The sequence below is a fragment of the Hyalella azteca genome, unplaced genomic scaffold, assembly GCF_000764305.2.
Source record: "Hyalella azteca isolate HAZT.00-mixed unplaced genomic scaffold, Hazt_2.0.2 contig6811, whole genome shotgun sequence".
Taxonomy (NCBI): domain Eukaryota; kingdom Metazoa; phylum Arthropoda; class Malacostraca; order Amphipoda; family Hyalellidae; genus Hyalella; species Hyalella azteca.
In genome coordinates, this window is record NW_025936959.1 from 652,236 (window position 1) to 676,669 (window position 24,434).

A 24,434-nucleotide genomic window follows, 5' to 3' on the forward strand; every position below is an offset into this window, starting at 1 on the left:
CACGTGCTTATATGTAGCTCCTAATTTTGATAATTTGTCAATTTAAACGAGAGAAAAGTTCTGAGAGTTTTATTCATCTGTCAACTAATTAGTAAGCGTTTCGTGATCCAAAACGTAAATAAACAACAAAATGAAACCAGTAAACCCATAGTAAAACAACCTCTCAAAATATAATTATTATAGAAATAAATACGTCACAATAGCAACAAATTCGGGGACCTATAAGGCACGTGTACGTTATGCGCACAGAGAAACAATAACCGGAAAATATACTTTTAATAAAAAGAGACTTCATAGAAAAAACGAATTATCAGAACAAATAATTTGTGCGCACAGAGGAACCACAAGCAGAACAATAAATTCATGATGAAAATAAGGCACGTGTACGTTGTACGCACAGAGAAACAACAACTGGAGAATAAACTTATAATAAAAAGAGACTTCATAGAAAAAAACGAATTATCAGAACAAATAATTTGTACGCACAGAGGAACCACAAGCAGAACAATAAATTCATTATGAAAACGCTTCATAAATGAGCGAATTAAGGGAATATTGAACTGGTGTGGAGAAGACCGAGCGAGCGCGAGGATCGGTCAGAGTTTGGAGGCAGCGGCGGCGTCCATGAGCCACAGGAGGTCGCCGTCCGTGGGCCGCACCCTCGCCGCTGGCAGCGTCGTCGCCGTCACGTCCGCGTCGCGCTCCGCCTTCAGCGTCTGCACTCAAATAAATGAAGGAGTCATATTGTCCAAATAGTTACAAACCTTCTAGCGCGAGCAGAGAGTGGAAGTGGCATTGAAACATCCTTTGACAGGGCGAAATTGGGTCAGGGAGAAATACACAATAAGAGAAAAGGCATTGCTTTTTACATCGTTGTCTCATCACGAGACATCGATGTCTAGCTCATCTCGCAGAGCGTGGTAGTCATGAAAATATTACTTACAATATCAGGATGATGCATGATTCCTAACACCAGCATGACACACGTAGCATGCCTGACACCAGCATGACCCACGTAGCATGCCTGACACCAGCATGACCCACGTAGCATGCCTGACACCAGCATGACCCACGTAGCATGCCTGACACCAGCATGACACACGTAGCATGCCAAACACCAGCATGACTCACGTAGCATGCCAAACACCAGCATGACACACGTAGCATGCCAAACACCAGCATGACCCACGTAGCATGACCCACCTTGACAATGTCTGCCTTGTCGGCTCCAGCGAAGGCCATGATGCAGCGCCTGGCGTTGTTGAGGACGGGGAGCGTGAGGGTGACGCGCGCTGGGGGAGGCTTGGGGGAGTCCGTGACAGCGACCACCCACCTCTGCTGCTCCTGCAGCTGTGGGTGCTGGGGGAACAGCGACGCTGTGTGCCCGTCAGGACCTACACCCAGCAGTAGCAGGTCCAGTCGTGGCCAAGGTGTATCCTGGAGAAGAAGGCTCCGCAGCTTCTCTTCGTAATCTGTAGCGGCTTCGTTGGCTGCGGTAAATGATAATCAGGGTTGATGATTGGTTAAGAAAAAAAATATATAACTCAGTACTCACTGCAGTGAGTGACAGAGAGCGCATTTTCTCGTCGACGAAAACGTGAAGTCACGGATGGACAGACAGACGGACGGACATGGCGAGCACAATAGTGTATTTTTTCCATAAATCAGAAAATACGCTAAAAATGGGCGTTCTATTTGTTGATGCAATGAACCCACAGAAAGAGCCTGATGTGAATGACGTCAACAAATAAGAACAACAGCATTGTTTTCCACATACTAAATGAGGTTCACAGCGCACTGTTTGTACATTCAAGTACTTTTTTTCAACTTCAATACAATGAGCCTGTAAGCAATCAATCAAAAAGCATATACGGCCATGAATCTAGAAACCATGAAAACAACAACCAAATTCACCATGATTTCATTCCATGGTGTTTGAAATTATGATGAATTCACTACAATTTTCTCTGCTTGTTAATTTTTATGCACAGTTTGCAATTTAATCAAACAAATATCATTAATAAAATTAACTAGCATTATTACAATAATATAATAATAAATAAATATAACATAATATAAATATATAATATAATAAACTTATAATATAAATAATATAATAAAATTAATGATAACAAACTGATGAAATACAAGTACATATGGCGTACGTTGGAGGCTGACATCGACTTGGAGGAACTGGTCCCTGGTGAGTGGGGTGGTGTCGAGCAGGCCGGTCAGGTAGAGCTGCAGCGTAGAGTCAGGGCTGTCGACAGACACGAGTCGCTCGTCGCAGAACAGGAGGCGCCACGCACTCCAGTCCGTCGTGATGGACGGCAAGCCATTGCATACAAACCCAGCCATCGAACCACCTAATTAAAATAATGCAGATTTAATACGCAATAGACATATAGACTTAATGATTACTCTGGGTTGATCTGTTAAAAATCGATGTCATTGAGGCGGAAAAGCCCAACTGAGAAAAGCCCAACTAGTTCTCAGCTCAGTAGCAATGGACGAATGGTAATGAAATATTCTTTAGAATGTCACAACTGACACAAGGAAATAACGCTTAAAAGTTCGTTCTCTGACGTGGTCTTTATGTGAAATGAAATTATTCAAGTCGCTGCTTTGAACGACTTCGATACAAAAATTAGGATCAACGACAAACTCAAGCCCAACTATTTATCACCTTATGTGATAAATTAGATAAATAAATGCATATTAAATAAATTAGACGAATTCAATAAAATAATCCAGTTTTATTTCAGAACGACTTGGAAATGAAAATCTTGAAAACGTTTGCTCATTTGCATGAATAATTTCTCAACTATTGCATTTTGATGTACGATCGAATTTTCACAAGGAGTGGCGGAAGGTTCATGAAGAAAATCCTAGGGTTTACCGGAAAGTCCGAAAGAGAAGTCGTCTCTGGCGGCATTTAGCGTGAGCATATTGACCTATGATAGAATTTTCACAAGGAGCGGAAGGTTCAAGAAGAAAATCCTAGGGTTTACCGGAAAGTCCGAGGGTGAAGACACCTCTAGCAGCAATGGCTTCGGCAGCAGAGTCAGCGATGAGCTTGGCCAGCTCGAGAGTGAGAGATCGCTTGTCTTTCAGCACCTTCTCTACAGCCTTGAACGTAGGCGTCATGATGAGGTCAACTGTTGTGTCAACGAACTAAAAATACCACGTGAAGAAACTATAGGTTATTGTGAACAACAAACGCATGAACAGAGTAGCACGCGTGTTTAGTTGGTAACATTGAAATTTCAAAGGAATTAAAGACGTAATATTAGTAGTACGTAATTGAACATCTAACTATTCAAGTTAACTTTCAAATGATTATAACAAAATCGAATTGAATAACAGTATTGCCGATTAATAATTCGTAACAAAAGACATTAGTGACCTAATTTCTTCAGGTCGTATGCGAGTGAGACTTTTAGGTCTAATTAGAACTAATATTTATTCTGCTGGAATTTGCAGTTCAGTGAAAACTAGCATGCTGGAAGATGGATGACTTATCAATGATTTTAAAGGAAATGGTCATCGCAAGGTAGCAAAATTTGGTTAAAAGCAGTAAAGCACCAAACAGCGGAACGCAGGGCAAGATTTTGAACTGAGCAGAACATTTAAAACTGAGCAGCATATGATTCAGAACTGAGCAGTGCATTATTCAGAACTGAGCAGTATATTATTCAGAATTGAGCAGTACATTCAGAACTGAGCAGTACATTATTTAGAACTGAGCAGCACATTATTTAGAACTGAGCAATACATGATTTATAACTGAGCAGTACATGATTTAGAACTGAGCAACACATGATTTAGAACTGAGCAGTACATGATTTAGAACTCAGCAGTACATGATTCAGAACTAAGCAGCACATGATTCAGAACTGAGCAGCACATGATTCAGAACTGAGCAGCACATGATTCAGAACTGAGCAGTGCATTATTCAGTAGCAGTGTTCAGTGCAGGGATCCCGGGGGATGGCACTGATCATCAATTCCCCGAGTGGGGAGGTAATTCCACTCCCCTGCGGGATTTATTAACCATGTTTTATCATAATAATTTCAGTTAATAATTTCCGTAGACACGTAACTAAATCAGCATGACGAGTTTCTGCACAAACGTTATTCAATCCCGCGGAGCGAAGCTCATTTGAGAACCACAAAAATCCAGTGGATGAAATAGTCCCATGAATTAAATTAAATGAGTCACTATTCTAAATGCACTTGAACCAATCAAATTAAAATACAGTTGAAAACTGAGAGTGAAGTAATTAAGATGACTGAATGAATGAATTATATTTTAGTTTCGATTTAAAACGGTAGAAGGTTGCTAGCGCGGTAGAAGGTTGCTTGACTTGCTTTTATAGTGGAAGTAGTTTTGGGAGCGCTTCACGTAGCTATCTGTTTCGCCCCGGAAGTGCGATCTTCAGTTGTGTTCAAAGTAATTGATTTCTTCTATCTTCCAGGCTTGCAGCCTGATCCATTTAGGCGCAGGGGTTGGACGGAAGATTCTCTGTTCACGGAGCGAGGGTCCGATACGGCCTCTTGTACGAAGTCCAGTGTCAAGGTAGTGGGGCTTCGTCTGGGTGATGGGTTAGGTGCAAATACAGTTTCCGGCATATGGCGGAAAGGCGGTGTCGTCAAGGGATCATGCTAGATCTCTGGTAGCAGGTTGCATTCTATCAAATATCGTCTAAGGTTGTCAGTTCTGAAGTTGTTTTGCTGGTCCTTTCTTAGCATTGTTAAGCATTTCGTCATGATGAAGGGCTGATGTGTTGAGGTGACAGTTGTGTCGGATGTCGCTGTGGCTAGCACAATCAGCTAAGACATGTAAAACTGTCAGGGGTACTACAGTATGGGAGGGTCACAGTATGGCATAGGCCGGCGCTCAGTCATGTAGCCATGGGTGGGGCGCGTATGACCAATTCTAGTCAACACCTATAGCGCTACCTCCATCTGTCGGGATCTCTGGTACAATGAGCTCCGAGCTGATACGCTTTCCTTGATTGTTCCTTTGCTTTCTTTGATTTTTCCTTGATACGCTTTCCTTGATGTGGCGAACGCTAGCCCTAATGTGGGGGTAGTGGTCTTGGCATGGCACGTCCTCCCCATAAATGGTCGCGTCTGACGAAGCAGCGCCCACCACCGCCTCATCCGCCCTGTGGTTGCCCCCACATCCCACGTGTCCAGGGACCCAGCAGATGCTCACTGTTCTCCCCGCCTCCGCCAGGCGCACAGGTTCAGCCAGGATTGCCCCTATGCTGAGATGCTTGCTGTTGTACGACAGTACGAAGGCCTGCACCACACTTTAGGAGTCAATAAAAGTCGTGAAGTCATGTCCGGGATGATCATCTATAAAGGCCAGGACAATGAGAAAATAAACATCAGTCCAGACGTTTGTACATCCACAGTTGAACTAATACAATTTATATTATTGTACTATTTCATATAACACAATGTATATTATTATATTACTTCATATAATACAATCTGTATTATTGTATTACTTCATATAATAAAATCTATATTATTGTATTACGTCATATCATACAATGTATATTATTGTATTAGTTCAACCATGGTTGCATCACTGCCGGGAAAATGTAATGGAAATGGGTCCTTTCGTCAGTACCTATATCAAAAGACGAGGTTTTCATTCGGAAATAACGCAATAATTTATTGTAGGCACTCTAAACGTATTAGAAGGGAAATGAAATGATGAGGCGACTGACTTAGTCTTGAGAAAATCAGTTCACTTGTTACAGTACTACCACTTAGAATTAATAACCTAATCACCAACATGAAACTAATTAGTAACTAGACATTAATTGCAGTATATTCCAAGAACTCTATCAAATTATCACCACAAAAATTCCCTACTTTAATACATCCAAAAAATGTTCGTTTTCAAACGCACAGATCAATGCAAGCAACCCCAAAAATTAAAGTAAAGCATAAAATGGGCAAGCATCAAGAAATGATCGCAGCCGCCTGCATGCAGATAATGATGTATCATATTGATACTCAAGGATCTCAAGCCACAGTTACCATTTTTTAGAAGATTTTCATCCATTATCACGTGTTTGAAACCGTGAAATTATCCCAAACTATTTAGCTTGATTGGAAGACAACATAATAACTTGAATGAATTTATCGTAAACCTACACGTGATGAAGAGTGCAAATCGAACCCCATAGACCAAGAAAAAGCCTTATTAAAACCCCTGGAATGCTAATAACGCCAACGCTGCAAGATTTGCACTTAAAATTGTTATCAATTAACATAAAAGAATTTAAAATATTTTGATTCGAGCGAATTTAGATAATAAGAGATTCGTGATACCTCGTTATTTACCTATATATTTAATACTTTTTACCTCGTAAATGAAAATATTTACTGCAAAGACATAGAAAAAATAATTTAAGAATTCCACGTAGAAACGCACAATTGAGGAAAGTTTGTTTTACAATGTACTGTTAAATTTCTCCACGAATAAAATTTTTTCAGATTTTGCTATGTCTTTGCTATTTTTATTTATTTATTTATTTTTTTTTTTTGCTATGACTTTGAAAGATTGCATTCAAGTGTATAAGATGAGTCAAACTTGAGAAACGTTGCATAATAATGGAATTCAGAAGTACCCCTAGAAAACCGATAAAAATAGAAAGATTGTGATCCAGTAAAATAATGTGAGAAGCTGATTCGTCGCAGACATCCACAGTAAGAGTCGCTGCTTGTCAACCAGATAATGCTAGTCTTAAATGAAGAAAGCACATTTAATTTTACAATGTGAAAACAATAGTGCACTGCTTATCTGACTGGAATGCAGTAAATAAGGTGTTCTGAATGTAAAATACACTGATCCACGCAATACAGCTGAAACCAGATTAATAACCAATGTTCATCTGAACATCCACATTGTATAGACCAATACGAGAAAAATCACATTATAAAAATGCAGAACCAGTCATCAAAGAAGCCACATAATCCAATAAGGTTATTAACTAATGCAATATGAAGTCAGCAAGTGAATTAAATGGATATCGTGAACGTCAAGTAAATAATGAAAAGAAGATAAAGAAAACTAACGCAATCTAAAGTTCGTGTTAGTTTTCTGAACTGTAGTGAAGGAAAGTAAATTAAATGAACAATGTGAACGCGATCTAAATTATGAAGAGGAGATAAAGCATTGCTAGAATCCAGACGCCATCTTCCTCTTGGCAGCAGCGATGATGCGGTTGTGGTTGAGGATGGTCGTCTTGCTCGACTTGAAGCATGGCAGACATAGGAACTCGCCCTCGAACATCGCGCTGCATTCGTCTGTTAATATTCAATATTAGTTCTTCTGCTCAGTCACGATTAGCTTCTTTATTATAAATTTAAATTAGTTCCCATGGTAATTACGATTAGTTCTTATTTTCATAATGATTAGTTTTTTAACATGATTAGGTGGTTCCAGGGTTCAAATATGAGACTTTGCTCTGGTTATTGCAAATTCTAGATCATAGAACATCATGAGTGAATTTAATTTTACAAGACAAATTGTCCTTGAATATCCCGTGTTGAGTGTCCGTAATCACGTTTCTCTATGAGTATCCATTCAAAAAATTCCATATTTCTTGAATATAAAGCTCAAAACTCTCTCTACATATCCATCGATGGAGGCGCAAAGTTATTATTCATCCAACTCACGTTTTTCCCTGTGAATGTACTTGGGGCAGTTGGCGCAGCGCACCATGCTGTCCTCGACGATGCTCTTGTAGACCTTTAGGCACACGTAGCAATACTGACGGCGCTTCCAGAGGCGGTCGCACGGCACACACAGCGTCGTCGCGTACCCGATCTTGTTGTCCTTGCGCTTCCGGAACTGAAATGGGAATCAAAATACTACAGCACCAAATAATGACATTAAGGCAACATTATAAAAGTACTTGTATCATAAATTTTCTTGGATCGCAAGTTAACCGAGAATTCAGAAGCACAATAAATTCCAAGCAAATTCAGATCTGCATCGAAAACTTATGCTTTGCTTATAAATTGTTAGGTACATAATAAAATGTGGTGGGACAGCTTTATAAAAATACGTTCTATAAGTATAGACAGAGCTTAAAAATTTAACAAAGAGTGAAATATGGACACAAAATATTAATAATATACGTTTAAAAATTACTTTTTAAAGACAACACTTCCAAAGAATCCAGTATCTCCAATCTTACAGATGTACAATGAATTTCTCATCTAATTTTCGAAAATTAAAAAAATTACCTTTTCAATTTTTTAAATATATATAAAATTTTTTTAATATATACATTTTTTTCAAAATTATTTATTCTGTTAATTGATTCGTGCATTGCCTCTGATTTCACACCAGTGTGCAAAATTTCAGATCAATTAGACAGGTAAAAGTGTGTCAAATATCAGTTATAAGATTTGTAGCTGACGAAATTATTTTTTCAATTTTTTTAATATTGAAAAAAAAATTTTTTTTAATTTCTAAAATCATTTATTTTGACATTTGATTCATGCATTGTCTCCAACTTTACACAAGTTGGCAAAATTTCAGATCGATAGGATAAGTAGAAGTGTATTAAATTTTGATTACAAGATTTGTAGCAGACAGACAGACAGACAGACAGACAAGAAGTGAAGTTAAAGAGAAGTGTTGTAAAAATAAGGCAATGAAAACGAGCTAATAAAACGCTATAGATGTATAGACAGGCCTGAAAAATTTAACAAAGAGTAAACTATGAACACAAAATATTAAAAATAAGGCAATGAAAACGAGCTAAAAAAACACTGGTATAAAGAAGTACCGGTATGAGATGAAGGCTACCTCATGCTGCCAACACAACAAGGCTACCAACAACAACAACAAAAACAAGGCTACCTCATGCTGCCACTCAGCGTTCTTGATGACCTCGCCACCAGCAGGCGTCCTGGCACCACAGCTGTTGCACATGGCACACTCCTTGCAGTGCCATCGCCCCTGTGGTACGCGACGCAGCCCCACGCAGTATATGTGGTACCTGTAATATCACGAGTTATGATGTGGGACTTGCTACACTTAGGATGTGGTGTGTTATGGACAATGTTCAATGAGGCTGAGATTGCTAGATTGGCGTATCGGTATATTATGTCTCCGTGAGCTAGATATACTTGTAGTGAATTTGCGTACTTCAACAAAGCTCAAAGATCCCTGGACGCGGCTTGCTCCATGTCACAAACAAAAATCCGTATGCAAACAGAACATCCGTATGCGTGACTTACCCATGGTCAGAAATATCACGAAAAATCAACTTGCATGACATAACCATTATCCCAAACGTAACAGAACATCATTTTGCGTGACTTACCCCCTGTCACAAAGATCACAGAAAATCATTTTATCTTCGTCCTCAGCAGTCTTGCACTGCATGCAGTGCTTGCATTCCATGCATTGCCAGCTGTACGAGTTGATGCGCGGAATCATGCTTGGGTTCAGGTCGACGCAAGACGCGTGCGCTGGAAATAAAATGTGTTCTTGTGAGCACGAGGCTACTTATTTTAGGAAGTTTACAGAGTACAGACACAAACAAACATCGTTGCAATTTACATTAAACACATGGCTCAAGGCAACACTATCACGACTGAAATTCCTGATAAACGTGGGAATTATGGGAAGAATTTTGTAATTGCAAGCTGAACCGAATACGTGGTTTAGGGCAATTGCATATACAATTCCGTATTCACAAAACATTAGACCATGGGAAGCACTAGAATAGGAAAAAGTTCCAGAAACAAGCTGACTTGGTTGAACTTTTGAACTTACAGGCAGACGAGCATTTGGCGCAAACTATCAGGCCTTCAGGTTTGCCTGCCTTGTTTCTTTCCTTGCCGAAGAAACACACCTTGCACAGCAGCCCCTTCTCCTCAGGAAGCTCACTGCAATACACGAGTTTCATGATAATATGTTCCTTAATCGATCATTGTTTGTAGGATATACACTTTAATTATGGTCGAAAACATTTCATTGTTAAGAGTTTTGAGTGAACAGAAAGGCAGTTGGCCGGGGGATTCATGACTTTGGACTATCGTCCAGTTTCAAGTTAAATGACGATGAAATTTAGATAATGGGATTTCAAAATAAAATTCTGAATGAAAAAACAAAAATGCAGGGACTAAATAAATAAATGGTAACATGAATGAATTTGTTGTGCATGCATTTTGAAAACAACACTAGGAACAATTATTTAGTTTCTAAATTTTATTCTCAGTGGCAATGTGGAATTAGACCAGAACGCGCATCATGGCATTGTGCGTCGAACAGAGAATATTGATTTTAGTATTCCTAAATAGTCGGGGTGAGAAGATTGCATCAACACCATTTTGTCGCCTGAATTTAATGGACATCAGACAACCTCTTAATTTGTCCATCATGATCAGCATCAGCAGAGGCCCCGAGTTGGTCGGCTTCTTCCTGAGGCAAGTCTTCATACAGCGGCCCAACGCACACCGAGTTCAGGGGCAGTTTCTTCAGCTCTTCACTCGTGTATCTGAACAAACACATTCAATAAATAACTCAAGCGGTAACAGCTACTGATTGGTCACTCTCCCATTGCTGCCTTAAAAGAGCTTGTACATGGGAACAGTAATGGCGGCCAGAATAACTTTTTTAACATGCTAACTGCGACTAATTATCCTGCTAATGGTCTCGTGTAAAGTCCTTTACTGGGTCCTTTCGAGGCCAATAGTCCTTTCCGGTGTCCTTCATTGACCTCGTGCGAGATCAATAACATTTCTCATTAGTGGTGGTTATCATTTGAAAAATTTATTTGCCATTACTGGCCTCGTGTACCTTGTACAAGCACCTTGAGTGTTTCACAAACCTCTTGCAGTAGTCCGTGTATTGCCCAGGCAGAACAGCCACAGGGTAGTGGCCAACCCGCGTGGCAGAAGGCGGTAGTTTTTTTCTCACCCCCAAGGGCTGCTGCAGCGTGAACGTTTGAAGGTCGAATGAGTATCTGCAGTGAATGAAGCGTTATTAATGAATGCTGGAAAAATGAGGAGGTGGAGTCGAGAATTGTGAGTGGAGGAATCATGAGAAGTTGCAGTTAATAAATAGTAAATGAAAATCAGTTGTGGATTGAAGAATACCTAGTGATATATCTACAAATATAGCAAAAAGTGATGATGGTATATGAACACACATCAATGTTACTTTCATTTTATACTGAATATCTCATACATTGAGAATGAACAGATAGAGAGCAACAGATCGAGAGATTATTCTATGCTTGTTCATCATCCCAGCGATGTCTACCAAGTGTGCTGTCATTACTGAGATTCTGAAACCAAATTATTGATAAGGAAAAGACCGCTCTCATATGATAGAAAACCACATGATTGCAGCTAATTTCTTGTTAAACCTTCAATATTTCACGGTGGGGGAGAGAATTCTATAAATTAATTTCTAAGCACCCTAGTATTAAAACAATGTATGATAACAATTTCAGAACTAATCTAAATTCAAGGCACAAACGATATTTATGGAATATTTTAAAGTTTTGTGCGTATTTCAAGCCTGGTGCTTAGACTATGTGGGAACCATTCGAGAGGGTAAAAAACCTTACAATGGGATTTAGGATATTAAGGCTCTCGAATTGCTGTGATTATCTTCATTGAACCATACAGTCCAAGTTTCTTGTTATAAATAAAGCAGTGAATTCAAGCACATGTAAGGATTCCTTCGACATTCCAATGAGTTATAGCTGAAGAATAAAGAGACATAAATTGGGGTGTGAAGTGACCTGCGCTCCTCTCTCTTCTCCCTGCAGAGAGCTGCATTCCAGAGGGCAGCTTCTTCTGCAGCTTGTCGGGCATACTCGTGCAGTTTGGACTTGTCAATGTTTGCCAGTTGATAGTCCACTACAATAAAATATATTCAGAATTATTCTACTGTTTTGGTATTTGATATCAATTAAATCAATTTCGAAAGCTCTTTAATTCTGATCCCCTAGTATATTCTCACCACATATTTATTAGTAACTTGTTTGATAAAAATTAGTCTGAATCTAACAGGCAAAACTCTGAAAATCTGAATCTAAATCTCTAAAATCTCTAAAAAATCTGAATCTAACAGGCAAAACCATGTTAAAAACTGGAAAGTATATGTTATACATGCCTTCTAGTCGTTTTCTTATTCCTTGAGCATGAAACATTTATTAATAATTAATAAAGTTTAAAACTATGAAGAGGACTTGATACTAGTTGATGATTACGTGCAAACCTTTTCCCTGTTGTTTGAGCTGATTGTCGCGCCTCTCACTGAGATGCTTGCTGAGCTCCTCGAACTTGGCAGGGAAGTCAGCAAAGAGAATATCCATGACGTCCTCGCTGCGCACCGCCGTCAGCCCTGCAGGAATGTCTTGTGTTATGGTAGGTAATCATTGACTACAAGGTCTCGCCAATGTTGCTTATTTGGAGCAAACGCAAAGGATAGAAGCTGCTCATCTTTACAGCACCTTATGTAAAAATTACTCCACTACTGCACCCATATTTACGTCAATGATCACTCCACTGCTAACTTTCAACACCATCACCAACCCCACCACTCAAAATCATCACCCATCTCACTGCTCACCAACATTACCCACGAGTATCAACCACCCCTATCTGCCCACGTGGATCAACGACCCCCCACCACTCACCCATATCGCAGGCAATCTCTGACACGACTCCCAGCTCCTTGAGGTAGTCGCGCTCGGAGACGTCGATGGGGCGGCGTCTCAGGTCAGGATACTTGCGCTTGAAGGAGCTGATGCCGATGTACTGCGAGATGTGTTCCTGCAAATGTTTACATGTAAAGTAGGCAGATATGGGATGTGGGTCATAAATCAATGCCCGAATGATATAATTGTATAGAAAGGGTAACATAGAAGGTGTGCAGATATGGGAAAGAAATGCTCTCCAACATATGCTCAAAATAAGGTGAATATTTTTTCTTATCAATGGTTACTTTATCTAGAATGTAATCAATTTACAAAAAAATAATAAGTAGGTAGGTACTACCTATATTGACCTGGCAGTACACAGAAAATTAAGTGCACCAGATAGACTTTGTTGAAGGCTTTGTATTTTATCGTTTTAATTTTTAATCAGCAAAGTGATAATATAGTTACAAAGCTAATGGTTTTACATGGACTGATGCTTTCTTTTCAAGTTTTATAATGTCCTGCCAAAAAGAAATCACTTATCAAATGAATGAATAAAAAAAGACTCGTAATTTGGAGTGCAAGCAGACCTGTACAAAGTAATGTTCACCATAGCCTCCCTCCAGCGGCCACACGTACTCCATGACCTTATCCACTGTGAAGGCTTCGGTGCTGAGTAACACAAAAGATGGAAAAATACAAGTGTCAATCAGGTAATAAAATTTTTATGTAGCGAACTGAATTACAGTGATAGGTACTTTCAGCATAATAATGAAGTACCATATACACACACAATATCCCAACAAAATACTTAATTGAATTACTTGGAATTCTTAATGGACTTATTGATCCCAGGCACTATCAAGCACCTGTTAGTTGTAAATAAATAGGTAACTATATAGAAGGTCTCACCTCTCAGGTACGACAACCTCGTAGCGGAAGCGGCGCACTTCTTTCTCTTTCTTGGCACTTGACGATCCCTGCGAGTCTTCGTCTAAGTTGGTGACAGGGCTGCCTACTGAAGCCTGCTCCCCAGCAAGTCCTGTTGTTGTATTCTCCTCTGAAATCAATGAATTGTCATTAAAATATTATCATGCTTTAAATAACGCCATAGTACAAAGATATAGAAATATGAATAATTAATATCATAGAAATAATCATTTCATACCAGCCAATTAGAACATCGGATGCATTAAATTACATTGAGCAACAAGTTTTTAATTATTGAATTGTTTCCAACAAAATCAAAAGCATGCAACTTTCTGCCACATCATTACCATAAAAAGCACTTAAAGAGTCAAATTTATTATCAAGTTTCCTAACAATGAGTAAAACTAAATGAAATGTATAGTCAACAATCAAAACTACCTTAAATAGATAATATGCAATGTGTAGCTTTTCACCCCTTGTCAATCAAATGAATTAATAATTTTCAATTACAACTTAGTGTAATTTAAAGGTAGTGTGAAGGTACCGTACTTAGTGTGTAGAGATCAGCTGATTCCTAAATTAATCAATAATCCAAATTCTCACTATAATGAGCTCCTAATAAATTTACTGAGATCCAAGACTGTCAAACTTCCTTGCAATCAATGACCTGACTAGGCCAAATAAACATCTGGCTTAAAGGATCAGTTGCAGTAAAAATTCAATGACGGCCTAAGCATTAAACAAGGAAAACATTTAAAATAAAAAATTAAATATTATTTCAGTATAAGAAGATGTGCTGTATGTAGTTCATTGTGTCTTGGAGATCTAAACAATATTATGTAGTATAAATACCAATTTCAGTCATTATTTTCCCTAATTTTATGCAAATTTATATTAACTCAACACATTAAACACAATGGATGTTGCAGCATATAATTACCTTGCTCTTTTTCCTTTCGTTTCCGTTCAGGCCGAGGCTTGTAGAAAATAGAGCGCCGTGGTTTTTTGCGTTTCTTTACAGATTTTTTCGAAGTATCATCATCATCCTCTTGCTCTTCATTTCCTTCCTCAGCAGCAATACTCTGGTCAACACTGCTTTCTAGATTATTAATTGTGACCTTTGAGGCATCAACAGAAGAGTCATCTGCATCATCCATAGAAGCAGATTCTGTGATGCCGATATCAAGTGCCTCTAACCGAGGATCACCAGCCAGAGTCTCTTCTCGGATATTTGATACCGGTTCTGGTTTGCGCATGACTGTGTCGCAGGATTCATCATCAAGAAACAATGATGCATCTGCCACACTTTTATCAAGTGATCCTTTCTGTACATCCCTGATATTTGTCACAATAGAATCGTCAATGTCCATGGCTTCTTCCTCATCTAGAACAATCTTGGGAACTGCTGAATCAACAAGGCTCTCAGAAGGATCTGTGGCAGTTCCAAGTCTTTTAGATGATTCACCACTTGTACTCTCATTTGATGTGACTGTATCAGTCCCCATTATAGTCTCATCTGATAAATTTTCAGAAGCTGTTATGCCAAATACTGATATAATTGACTTGAGAATATCACTACCCTCAGCAGATTTATTAATGAAAGTTGTTTCATCTAACTTCTCTACAGTGATATCCTCAGTGTTAACTCTCTCACTAGAATCAATTGAATTTTCATTAGGCTTCAAATGTTCAACATTCCCATTTGAACAATTACTGGATATAGTACCTTCAGTGGATAGAATGCTCTCAGAAATCAACAGATGAGATTCTGCATTGTCCTGCACTTTTAAATCACACTGAATATCATCAGAGGGGTCAACTCTCTTGGCTATATTACATTCCAGTTTATTAGGTCTTTCTTGAGCTTTTTCATCTACATGCTGCAGTTTGGTAATACTTTTAGAGACTTTATTTGGAATATCAGATGCTTTGTTGGATTTTGAAAAGGTTGCTAGTTCAATTGAAACTGTTGAATTGACAGATGTGATGACAGGAGAAGAGGCAGTACAGCTTGGCTTTTCTCCAGTTGATGAATCAAGAGGAATTAAAATTTTGGAATTTGTTGAATTAGCTTCCTCCTGGATGATTGCATGGGAGCCAGAAACATCAGGATCTTTTTCCTTTGGATTTTTATCAGTTGATGAAACCAAAGAGGGTGGATGTGAAGAAAATCTCAAATTTGACGAGTCATGTTGAGTCAAAAGTGATGCTGTTGACGAGATTTGGGATGATTCTTGAACTTTAACACAGGGTAAATCTACACAGAGGGAATTTGCAGCAGAAGCAAAATCAGAATCTAAAGATGGCTGTATGAGATCAGACTTAGAAGGCATTTTTGTAGAAGATGAAGGCATTGTCAAAGTCTTTGTTGGCACTGATGTGATTTTTAATGCCAAATCTGGGATTTCATTTGAGTCAGATGATACCGGTACAACAGAAGTTTTTTCTAAAATGGAAACTGAGGATGAAGATGAGACTGGAAGAATTTTTTCAATTGCTTCACAATCTGATACTTTAGAGGAAGCTGTTGAAGTGATAACAGCTGTTGAAGTGATAACAGCTGTTGCTGATGCTGATACTTGCATTGAATTTAGAACTAAAGATGAAGTGCAAGATGCCAAGATTAGAGCATCAGTAGAAGATACTGATGTAGAAGGCCTGACTGAATGGCTCTTGACCTCAGATATAGGAAATTTACCAGCCTCAGCAGGCCCATCAGAGCTAAAAAGAGTGACCTTAGTTTCTTCTCCAAGAACGTTTGCTTTGACCATACTTGGACCATCAAGTGGAGTAGTTTGTACAGTGGCAGCTTCACTGAGGGACAAAATAGAATCTCTTGGTTTCAAATCACTAGCAGGTGGTTTTGATGGTAAATCATCAGACAACATAGTGGTTTGTTTGGCTAGATCAGCAACCACTTCAGATTTATCAGAAGGTGGAGGTAAACTGCTTGACTTAATAGTATCTGCAGAATTTGGTGTAGTTTCAGGAAGCTGGGCTTGAGGATTGCTTAACAGAGATGTTTTGATAGTACATAATGATTCAGTGACAGAAGGTGGATGCACACTTATTGGCAGATCAATAGAAGATTCAATCAGCACTGTGTCATTCTTAGGAGCAATGCTAGGCAACTTGGGTTCTTCAGTCTGGGGAGAAGCAGCAGAGGTGGGAGGATGCTGAACTTTGGTATCTGTAATGGCAGTAAGAGAGGCAAGAGATGAGTTTGTAGTAGAAGCAGAAGATGTAGCAGGAATCAATGCTGAAGACACAGTAGAAACCAAGACAATGGATGTAGCAGGGATGGGAGCAGAGGATGAGGAGTGAGGAGAGGTAGCAGATGTAATGCCAAGAGATGATGCAGCAGCAGCAGTGTTCTTGATCTGTGTTGACGATAAATTTGGAAATGTAGTGGGAAGGGAGATGGTAGCAGACATCCCAGGACTACAAGGTATCTTGATTTCTTCAGCAATATCCACATTGTCAGTTCTTTGAAATTCCAAGCATGGACGCTTGAGAGGAGGTTGTTCTTCAGATTCATCCATTCTTCAATTTCTGATAGCAATGAGTGATGGTGCCTGTGCCTCTGTGGAAAAAATTACATCAAAATTTTTTCATATAAGATGCCTAGATGTACTCAATATCATTTGTGATTTGTGCCAAGCCTATAACTGAGCAGCAGAGGGATGAAATAGATTGAAATTGAAGTACCACTAAAGTCTCTAACACATTTATCCTGATGCAACTGCTCTGATTATTTTGATAGATGAAAAGAAATGGTAACCAATTATTTTGCCTATCAAAATATTGAGTATCAGTTGGATTTTTTAATAATATTATTAATAAGGCTCATCAAAAACAGTATGGAAGATATAATAGAAACTAAATTTATAATAACTTTAAATTCACAGCAATGAGTATAAATATATGCTTTGCTGTTACATATCAATATACATTGTAGCAGAAAGTTTTCTATTCTCCTAGCTACTAATAACAAAATTTTAGGTACCGGTTGTGTCAACCGGGGCTACTGGGGACAGATTTGATCGTTTTTTTGTTAACAACTGTTAATAACTTCTTACGATGAAACATTTCATAAACAAATTTAAGCTCATTTTATAGCTCTTTGCCAAGGCTATCGAATGGCATTGTAAAAAAAATTCCATATGCTATTACCAAGGTGCCAGACGCAAAATAAAGATTGTCATGATTAGCCTGTTGATTAGCCCGTCGGTCAGGGCTACTCGGGACAATGGGAATAAAACTTCATTTCAAAACATTTGAAGCATGCAGAGCATACTCATCCATTACTAACAGTACTCTGAAGTCCTCCTCTTTCATTGTGGATGATGTAGAGGCAGAATAAATGACATTTTCTGTGATTTTTACTTGTTTTTCTTTTATTGATATGATATTACCATAAACATTAATTACCGTCAACTGGGGTGACTTCAGCCTCGTTTTTGATTCATGCTGGGGTCGTAAATGCAGGGTTGTAAACGCCAGGGTCATAAACGCCAGGGTTGTAAACCAGGTCATAAACGCCGAAGTGACTTTGGCCATTGTTTATGACCCTTTATGACCACTTTGGCCATCATTATGAACACAGCTGAATCCCCCAGTTGACAGTACCCTATTATTGATGGGATATTACTGTATTATTGATGTGATATTATGGTATCCATGAACATGCCATTGAGCATTTACAACAACCTTGTTCACTGCAAGCTTCATATTGGCAGCCTTATAGCATTTTTTCTGTATCTGTAAGCACACAGGACAGCTTGTAATTTGTGTGAGGATAAGTGAACTTTTTTCGCTCAGCCAGGTAAATGTAATCAATATTCTTTGTTTTTAATCAATTTGTTCTTAACTGGAGCCTTTGCTAACTGAGGTTCTACCGTAAATGCGTTTTTGGGTACCATAAATGCGTGTCCCTAATAGCCCCGGGGGGGTGTCCCGAGTAGCCCCGCCGTGCGGAAATGGCTGCCATTTCTTTTTGGAATGAGATAGGCAAATTCTGTCAAATACGTTTTCAAGCCGACACCTGGGTGCAACTTTTATGTAAGTAAAATTTTTTAATACGGCGAATATTTTTTTTGCTACATACCTTAGCAGTTGTAACTTTACAAAATATAGTTTTTCACCATTTTTTTCAGGAATTTTTCAAAGCAAGTAAATGTAGTATTTTTCGACTTCCTTTATACTACATAGATAGAAAAAACGTTGACGTTTACGCCACTATTTTTAGTTTTGCAATATTCCAATTAGTTTCGCTACTACAACAGTTTTACGACGTGTCGGAGGCCTGTCCCGAGTAGCCCCGCTTGTCCCGAGTAGCCCCGGTTGACGGTAATACTTTAGATAAAGTGCATCCAAAAAAAGGGTGTTTTTAATATGTTTTTTGGGGTGTAGATGTCAGGCTGTCTACCGTAACTCCCTTACTTGTGCTAGCAGTTACTGCATTACTTCGGTGACGTCACTATAGTATGCCTATATAAGCTCCCCGAGCGGCCCTCAGAGTCTTATTCAGTCACAGGCAAGACGTAGTAAGCCATCATCATGTAGTCTGCAGGACCACGCCAGACTCCGGCGTCGAGTAGCCTCCATCGTTAGAGTAACCAGCTAAAACCTACCTTGTGTACTAACCACCAAGCTTCCTTGTATTCTTATCTAGTTCGTAAACATATAACTAAGAAACTTGCCTCTCAATCAACCTGCCACTTATTCGGACCCTAGATAAACCCTCAACTCAAAACCTAAGATCATCCGGTTAATAATCAATACTGAACATTGATATAATATTATCAGGCCAGTCAGACCAAATCACATCCTGACATAGATTAAGAATCTGAAATCCGACAAATCCGTTTTTGGCGGTCGGCATTGAAAATTTTTAATGGAACCTGTGCCTAACTGGACCTAACCTGCAAGGTTTTCATTGATTGGCTAGGTTTTTCCGGCTGCCAGACGGACTCCAAACATAGAAAAAACCTATTGGCTAGGTTTTTCCTGCCGCCGGACGGCATAGTGGCAAAGCAGAGAGTTTTTTAGACTCTTCCTCAAGTTCATTTTTGAGTCCTATAAGTAGACTAGTAAAGTATCATGGATACCAGCATTATCTTACATAAGAAATTGGTTCAAGTCTTGAGTAAATGAGGAAATTAAAAATGAACTGATTCTAAAAAATCTCTGGTTTGTCACTATGCCGGACGGACTCCAAACATAGAAAAACCTAGCCGATCATCGAAAACTTTGCAGGTAATGTCCAGTTAGGACATAGTGACAAAGCAGAGATTTTTTAGAATCAGTTCATTCTTAATTTCCTCATTTACTCAAGATTTAAACCAATTTCTTATGTATGATAATGCTGGTTATAGCCTGGTATCCATGATGCTTTGCTTGTCTACTTATAGGACTCAAAGATGAACTTGAGGGAGATTTTAAAAAAACTCTCTGCTTTGCCACTATGAGTTAGGAACAGCTTCCAAAAGCCTTCCATTAAAAATTTCCGATGCCAACCGCCAAAAATGGATTTCAGATTTAATCTACACACCAAAAAACATATAATTAAAAAAAACACCCTTTTTTGGGTGACTTAATCTAAATTCTAAAGTAATACCAAATTTTAGTACCTAATTATAAAATTTAAAATACCTAATATTAATAAATTAGGCTACTTTGATAACTTTAACTAAAATAGCTATTACAATTACAATAATCATCTAATAAAAAATATTTTTTAGGTACTCGTCTAAAAATTTAATTTATTAATGTCTGAACTCTGAAAACTGTAGTCTGACATCTGTAATGAATAGAATTTTAGAATATATTTTCTTGTATTTTATGCCATTTTAGGATTACCATCAGAAAAATAATTTCACGTGATCACAATTCACATCTAGGTAATTAGCACAGAAAGTGTACTGTGTACAAATTACAATGGGGTCACTAGGTATACAATTCTACAATTATTGCAAATAAGTCACAAACTGATGTCTGACAAAGGAGTCAAAAAATTTCAGCTTTTGGTTAATTTGTCATCAACTCATCAGTCATCAAACTTTCCTGATTTCTAGCCAGTAGCCACATCGGCCCTAGCCTATTCATGTAAAAAGCCTAAGACTAAGAGGTATACTTAGGGAAATTTGTTTGAAAGATCTTATGAAGACATAGGTTTTGATGCTCAAATTGCTCATCATGATCATCTCGTGTATTTCATTTACACTTAGACTTACGTTTTACAGTGGCTCTACGCCTCTACCTTCAAATTTTCAATTGTATATTGGATTTGGGGATTTTGGGGTAAGCTACGGCTAAGCCTAACTTCCTAAGGCTCTTCAACGCACAACGGTTAATCACAGAATTTTATAGCCTAGACAAGAAGTACACAAGAGTAACGTACCTATCAATACACTCCTTGTGTTTGAAGCTGTAGTACCGTAACTGTCGTTATCGTTCTTAACGTTCAAGTTTGATTATGAAACATGAAAACGATATCTGTCATTTTCTGTCCAAGTTTCGGCTTGATGATGCCGGGTGTTCCTAAAAGTTGGCCTAATAGCGGTTTCGATCCGGGTTTTCATTTCCAAAGTATAATCGTTACTCTTTTTGAACCTTCAAAGTTCGTTTGAGTCAGACAGCACGATAATAACTTAGTAGAATAATAATAATAATTACGCAGATAGCAATTGAAAATGTTAATGAAGATGATACTTATTATAAATAAACAAAATTAAAGATAAATTATTCATCGTGTCCTACCTGTACTGTATGTAGGCAAAATAGAAAATTTCGGAGGATGCCGGTGGGTGATTCCCCGTTCATTCATTTGACCACGAATCAATGAAATTTGGAAACGATTTTTTTTTCAACGCTTGAGATACCTAAATATGGAATTTTCATGAATTCAACTTTGATGTGGAGAGGCAGAGTGGCCAGTAGTTACAGTTCAGAGTACAATGTTTGTGTACGAGGTGCGAGTTCGTTCCCATCTCAGTGCAACAGCTTCTGGTCAGAATCGGTAAGGAGGCCGGGCAGTTAGGCAAAGGAAAATTGAAGCAGTGAGTTGGGAGTTCGAAACAGCAAGAAGCTGGAAATGAACTTCTGCTATGTTAAAAATCGGCGACAGGTCTACGGGCTACGGCATTATAAACGCTGAAGCTGCTTTTATTATCATTATATTATTATTAGTGGACCCTAGTTTTTTCTGGACCTATTGAAAACTTGCACATTTGGTCTGTATACTGGTAGCTAATTGTAGCTAATAATGCGAGTCTAGCCAGGTAACCGAAGTTTTATCCCGACAACAGACACGAGGGGTGTAACTGGCTGGACACGCGGCAGCTGTGAATGTGTGAAGACAGTAATGCCTAAAGATAGGTGATGTCGCTATGCTGTAGTTTGATCTGTCCATGAAATAAGAAGTTAATGCTAAAGCAAGAACTGGTACACTCTGATGCATTCTCTGAGTCTGGTGTAATCTCTAATTTTTAAATGCATTGTGTAATAACTTGATCGGGTTCTTCACCAAGTCAGTCTATAAAGAGTTTTCGTCGGAGTATTAATGAAAACTTGTTCCCACGAGCATTTATTCAAATACAGTTTATTTACAGCACAGTTGAATAATAGGTTATAATTGGCATACGGGACACGCATCTGAATAGGCAGGAGGCTAACTAACCCGTCGCACACACTACCACCTTCGAGGTAACCTTCGGTCTTGACACTACATTATGGAAAACCCGCTATTTTGTTAGAAATAGTCCTTACACATTGATTCATCTAATCTTTATTACGGTGTTATTGGAATATGATATGAGTTACATAGCCTAAAATGGTCTTAAAAACATTGTATAGAAAAGGGTGGTGACGTGCATCATGCTCTACGTGGACGAACCCTTTGCTTCACGGTTGGCTCGCACTCCACCAATTTTGTGGAGAATAACGCAATCGAAGATATTGTAGAATACCTGTTGACTCGTCGATACTTGGGCACATTTATTTACCAATAATTTACTTGGACTGAATATTATCTTATGGATAAATATTGATGAAATTACACTGATTATTCGAAATTTAGCAATAATCCTAATATTTTCGAAACACTTCCGTCTGTAAACCGTTATGCTCGAGCGCAAAATTACAGCGAATTTCGAATGTTATCGAATTTGGACGATATACTCTTCTTCGATTTGGTGAACATTTGAATATTTGTATTAGTCACGCGATGCCGTGTTTTAAAGGGAGAAAACATTCTTATTTTCTGACAATAATTCCACTTGTGCATAGATGTGCCTAACAATAACAAATTGAAATTATGTTATTTTTCGCTGTGATGTAACATTTAATTTGCATTTGTACCACACATATTGACGTAGGAGCTTTGTTCGTTCCAATCCCAGATTCGGCATAAAAAAATTCGTATGGTAAAATATTTGAGGCAAATGCTTCCTATAAACAAGGAACAAGAATAAAATTGAAACAATGCTTACAACGCAAGACTGTTTGTTTGGTGTGATAAAATAGTCAGGAGTTCTTCTATCATTATTAGCCTGCTTAAATTGCAAGGTAAACAAGAATTAAAAAGCAAAGAAGACGCGGAATAGAATTTCCGAAACATTTCAAATTAAGATATGCATACTAACGAAAAGCACAAGAATATATAAATGGCTGGAATATGCACCAGAAATGGGAAATAAGTTGCACGATCGAAATTGGTTCGTATGAAGGCGAAATTCGTTACATGGAGATTTTTCGAACTAACGTTTACCAAATCTTATGAATATTATTTAAGATAATTCGCCCATCGGGGTTCCTCTACAGTCTACATAAAGTTAAGTTGTGCGTTTGAGTCCGCAGGCGAGTTCGGAAAAGTGTCGATTAGGTAGGTCCATGGTTGAATTAATACATTAATTCAACCATGAGGCAGGTCCCTGATGGTCCGATGTAATGATAATATAATAATAGCGGATTCAGATTTTATTAGGACGTAGGTCTGTCGCCGATTCTTAATATGGCAGAACATTCACAGCATTTTGCGGTCTCAAACTCCCAACTCACTGCTACAATTTAGCTTTGCTAAACCGCCCGGCCTCCTTGCCGATTCTGGCCAGAAACTATCGCACAGAGCGGGGATCGAACCCGCACCTCTCTGCTCCAATCTTGGTACTCAGCTGAACTTTAACCACTGGGCCACCCTGGCAGCAATATTGAGTATTGACCGTTTTAACTGCCGAAATGCGAAATATTAATACGAGATACAAAAGATACAAAAATGCCACCTCATTTGCATTTCTACAGCTTTCAACGACACACTGGACTGACAGTTTGGAAAAATATGGGAGCTATTATTTATCTTCTGGAGTTGAACTGTAATAAAATTTATACAAACGGGTGGCTACCGTAGCAGTAGCTGTGGTAGCCTGTTCAAAATTTGTCCCCGTGAGCGAGCACATTTCCTTTAGCGGAAACGTCTCGGACAATTTTACGGCCGGACTCGGGAACGAGACGTTAGTAAGTTAGTTTAATACGTTTAGCGATTTGGAATGATTCCAGTTTTTTTAGGTACGTAACGCAGCCCCAATGACAGCCGCCAAAGAGTGAAACAATTACCTTTTGCAGCGACACAGTAAGAATATTATTTTCGAGCGTACCTGTACGGCTCAAACAATTCAGTCGATGATGCGCCTTACAGTTATATTACTAGTTAGTAACTTCAGTCGCCTAAAAGCAGCACTCAACATCTTGGCGAAGAAGGTCCCGTCTTGGCGTCTTCCGTGTTTGTGTCATTGTCATTGTGATTCT

General features: G+C 38.7%; 2 protein-coding genes across 2 annotated transcripts; both read right to left on the bottom strand.

The window, feature by feature from the left end:
• Positions 1-54: 54 nt before the first annotated feature.
• LOC108677233 (6-phosphogluconolactonase) lies at positions 55-5,417 on the bottom strand. Its single transcript, XM_018165429.2, has 4 exons — positions 3,012-5,417; positions 2,166-2,366; positions 1,204-1,490; positions 55-716 (listed from the first exon to the last, which is right to left on the bottom strand). The coding sequence occupies exons 1-4, from the start codon at positions 3,145-3,147 to the stop codon at positions 597-599; spliced, it is 744 nt and encodes a 247-aa protein (XP_018020918.1). The 5' UTR covers positions 3,148-5,417; the 3' UTR covers positions 55-596.
• A 318-nt stretch (positions 5,418-5,735) lies between these two features.
• Positions 5,736-21,216, bottom strand: LOC108677229 (platelet binding protein GspB-like). The gene is made up of 14 exons (XM_018165425.2): positions 21,034-21,216; positions 14,572-17,214; positions 13,614-13,761; positions 13,292-13,373; positions 12,699-12,834; positions 12,278-12,403; positions 11,799-11,916; positions 10,878-11,012; positions 10,410-10,544; positions 9,821-9,933; positions 9,366-9,513; positions 8,900-9,038; positions 7,705-7,879; positions 5,736-7,332 (listed from the first exon to the last, which is right to left on the bottom strand). Exons 2-14 carry the CDS (start codon positions 17,171-17,173, stop codon positions 7,205-7,207), a joined length of 4,185 nt encoding a protein of 1,394 aa, XP_018020914.1. The 5' UTR covers positions 17,174-17,214; positions 21,034-21,216; the 3' UTR covers positions 5,736-7,204.
• Between the last annotated feature and the right edge of the window lie 3,218 nt (positions 21,217-24,434).

Bases quoted from the DNA above. Each gene is read 5' to 3' on its own strand.
- LOC108677233 (XM_018165429.2), bottom strand. From the start codon at position 3,147: ATGACGCCTACGTTCAAGGCTGTAGAGAAGGTGCTGAAAGACAAGCGA. The intron at 2,367-3,011 runs GTAAACCCTAGG...TATTTTAATTAG, and splicing joins CTTCACCCTCGGACTTTCCG to GTGGTTCGATGGCTGGGTTT. The intron at 717-1,203 runs GTGGGTCATGCT...ATTTGAGTGCAG, and splicing joins ACAAGGCAGACATTGTCAAG to ACGCTGAAGGCGGAGCGCGA.
- LOC108677229 (XM_018165425.2), bottom strand. From the start codon at position 17,173: ATGGATGAATCTGAAGAACAACCTCCTCTCAAGCGTCCATGCTTGGAA. The intron at 12,404-12,698 runs GTGAGTGGTGGG...ACATTCCTGCAG, and splicing joins AGAGATTGCCTGCGATATGG to GGCTGACGGCGGTGCGCAGC. The intron at 7,333-7,704 runs GTGAGTTGGATG...GAATATTAACAG, and splicing joins GTACATTCACAGGGAAAAAC to ACGAATGCAGCGCGATGTTC.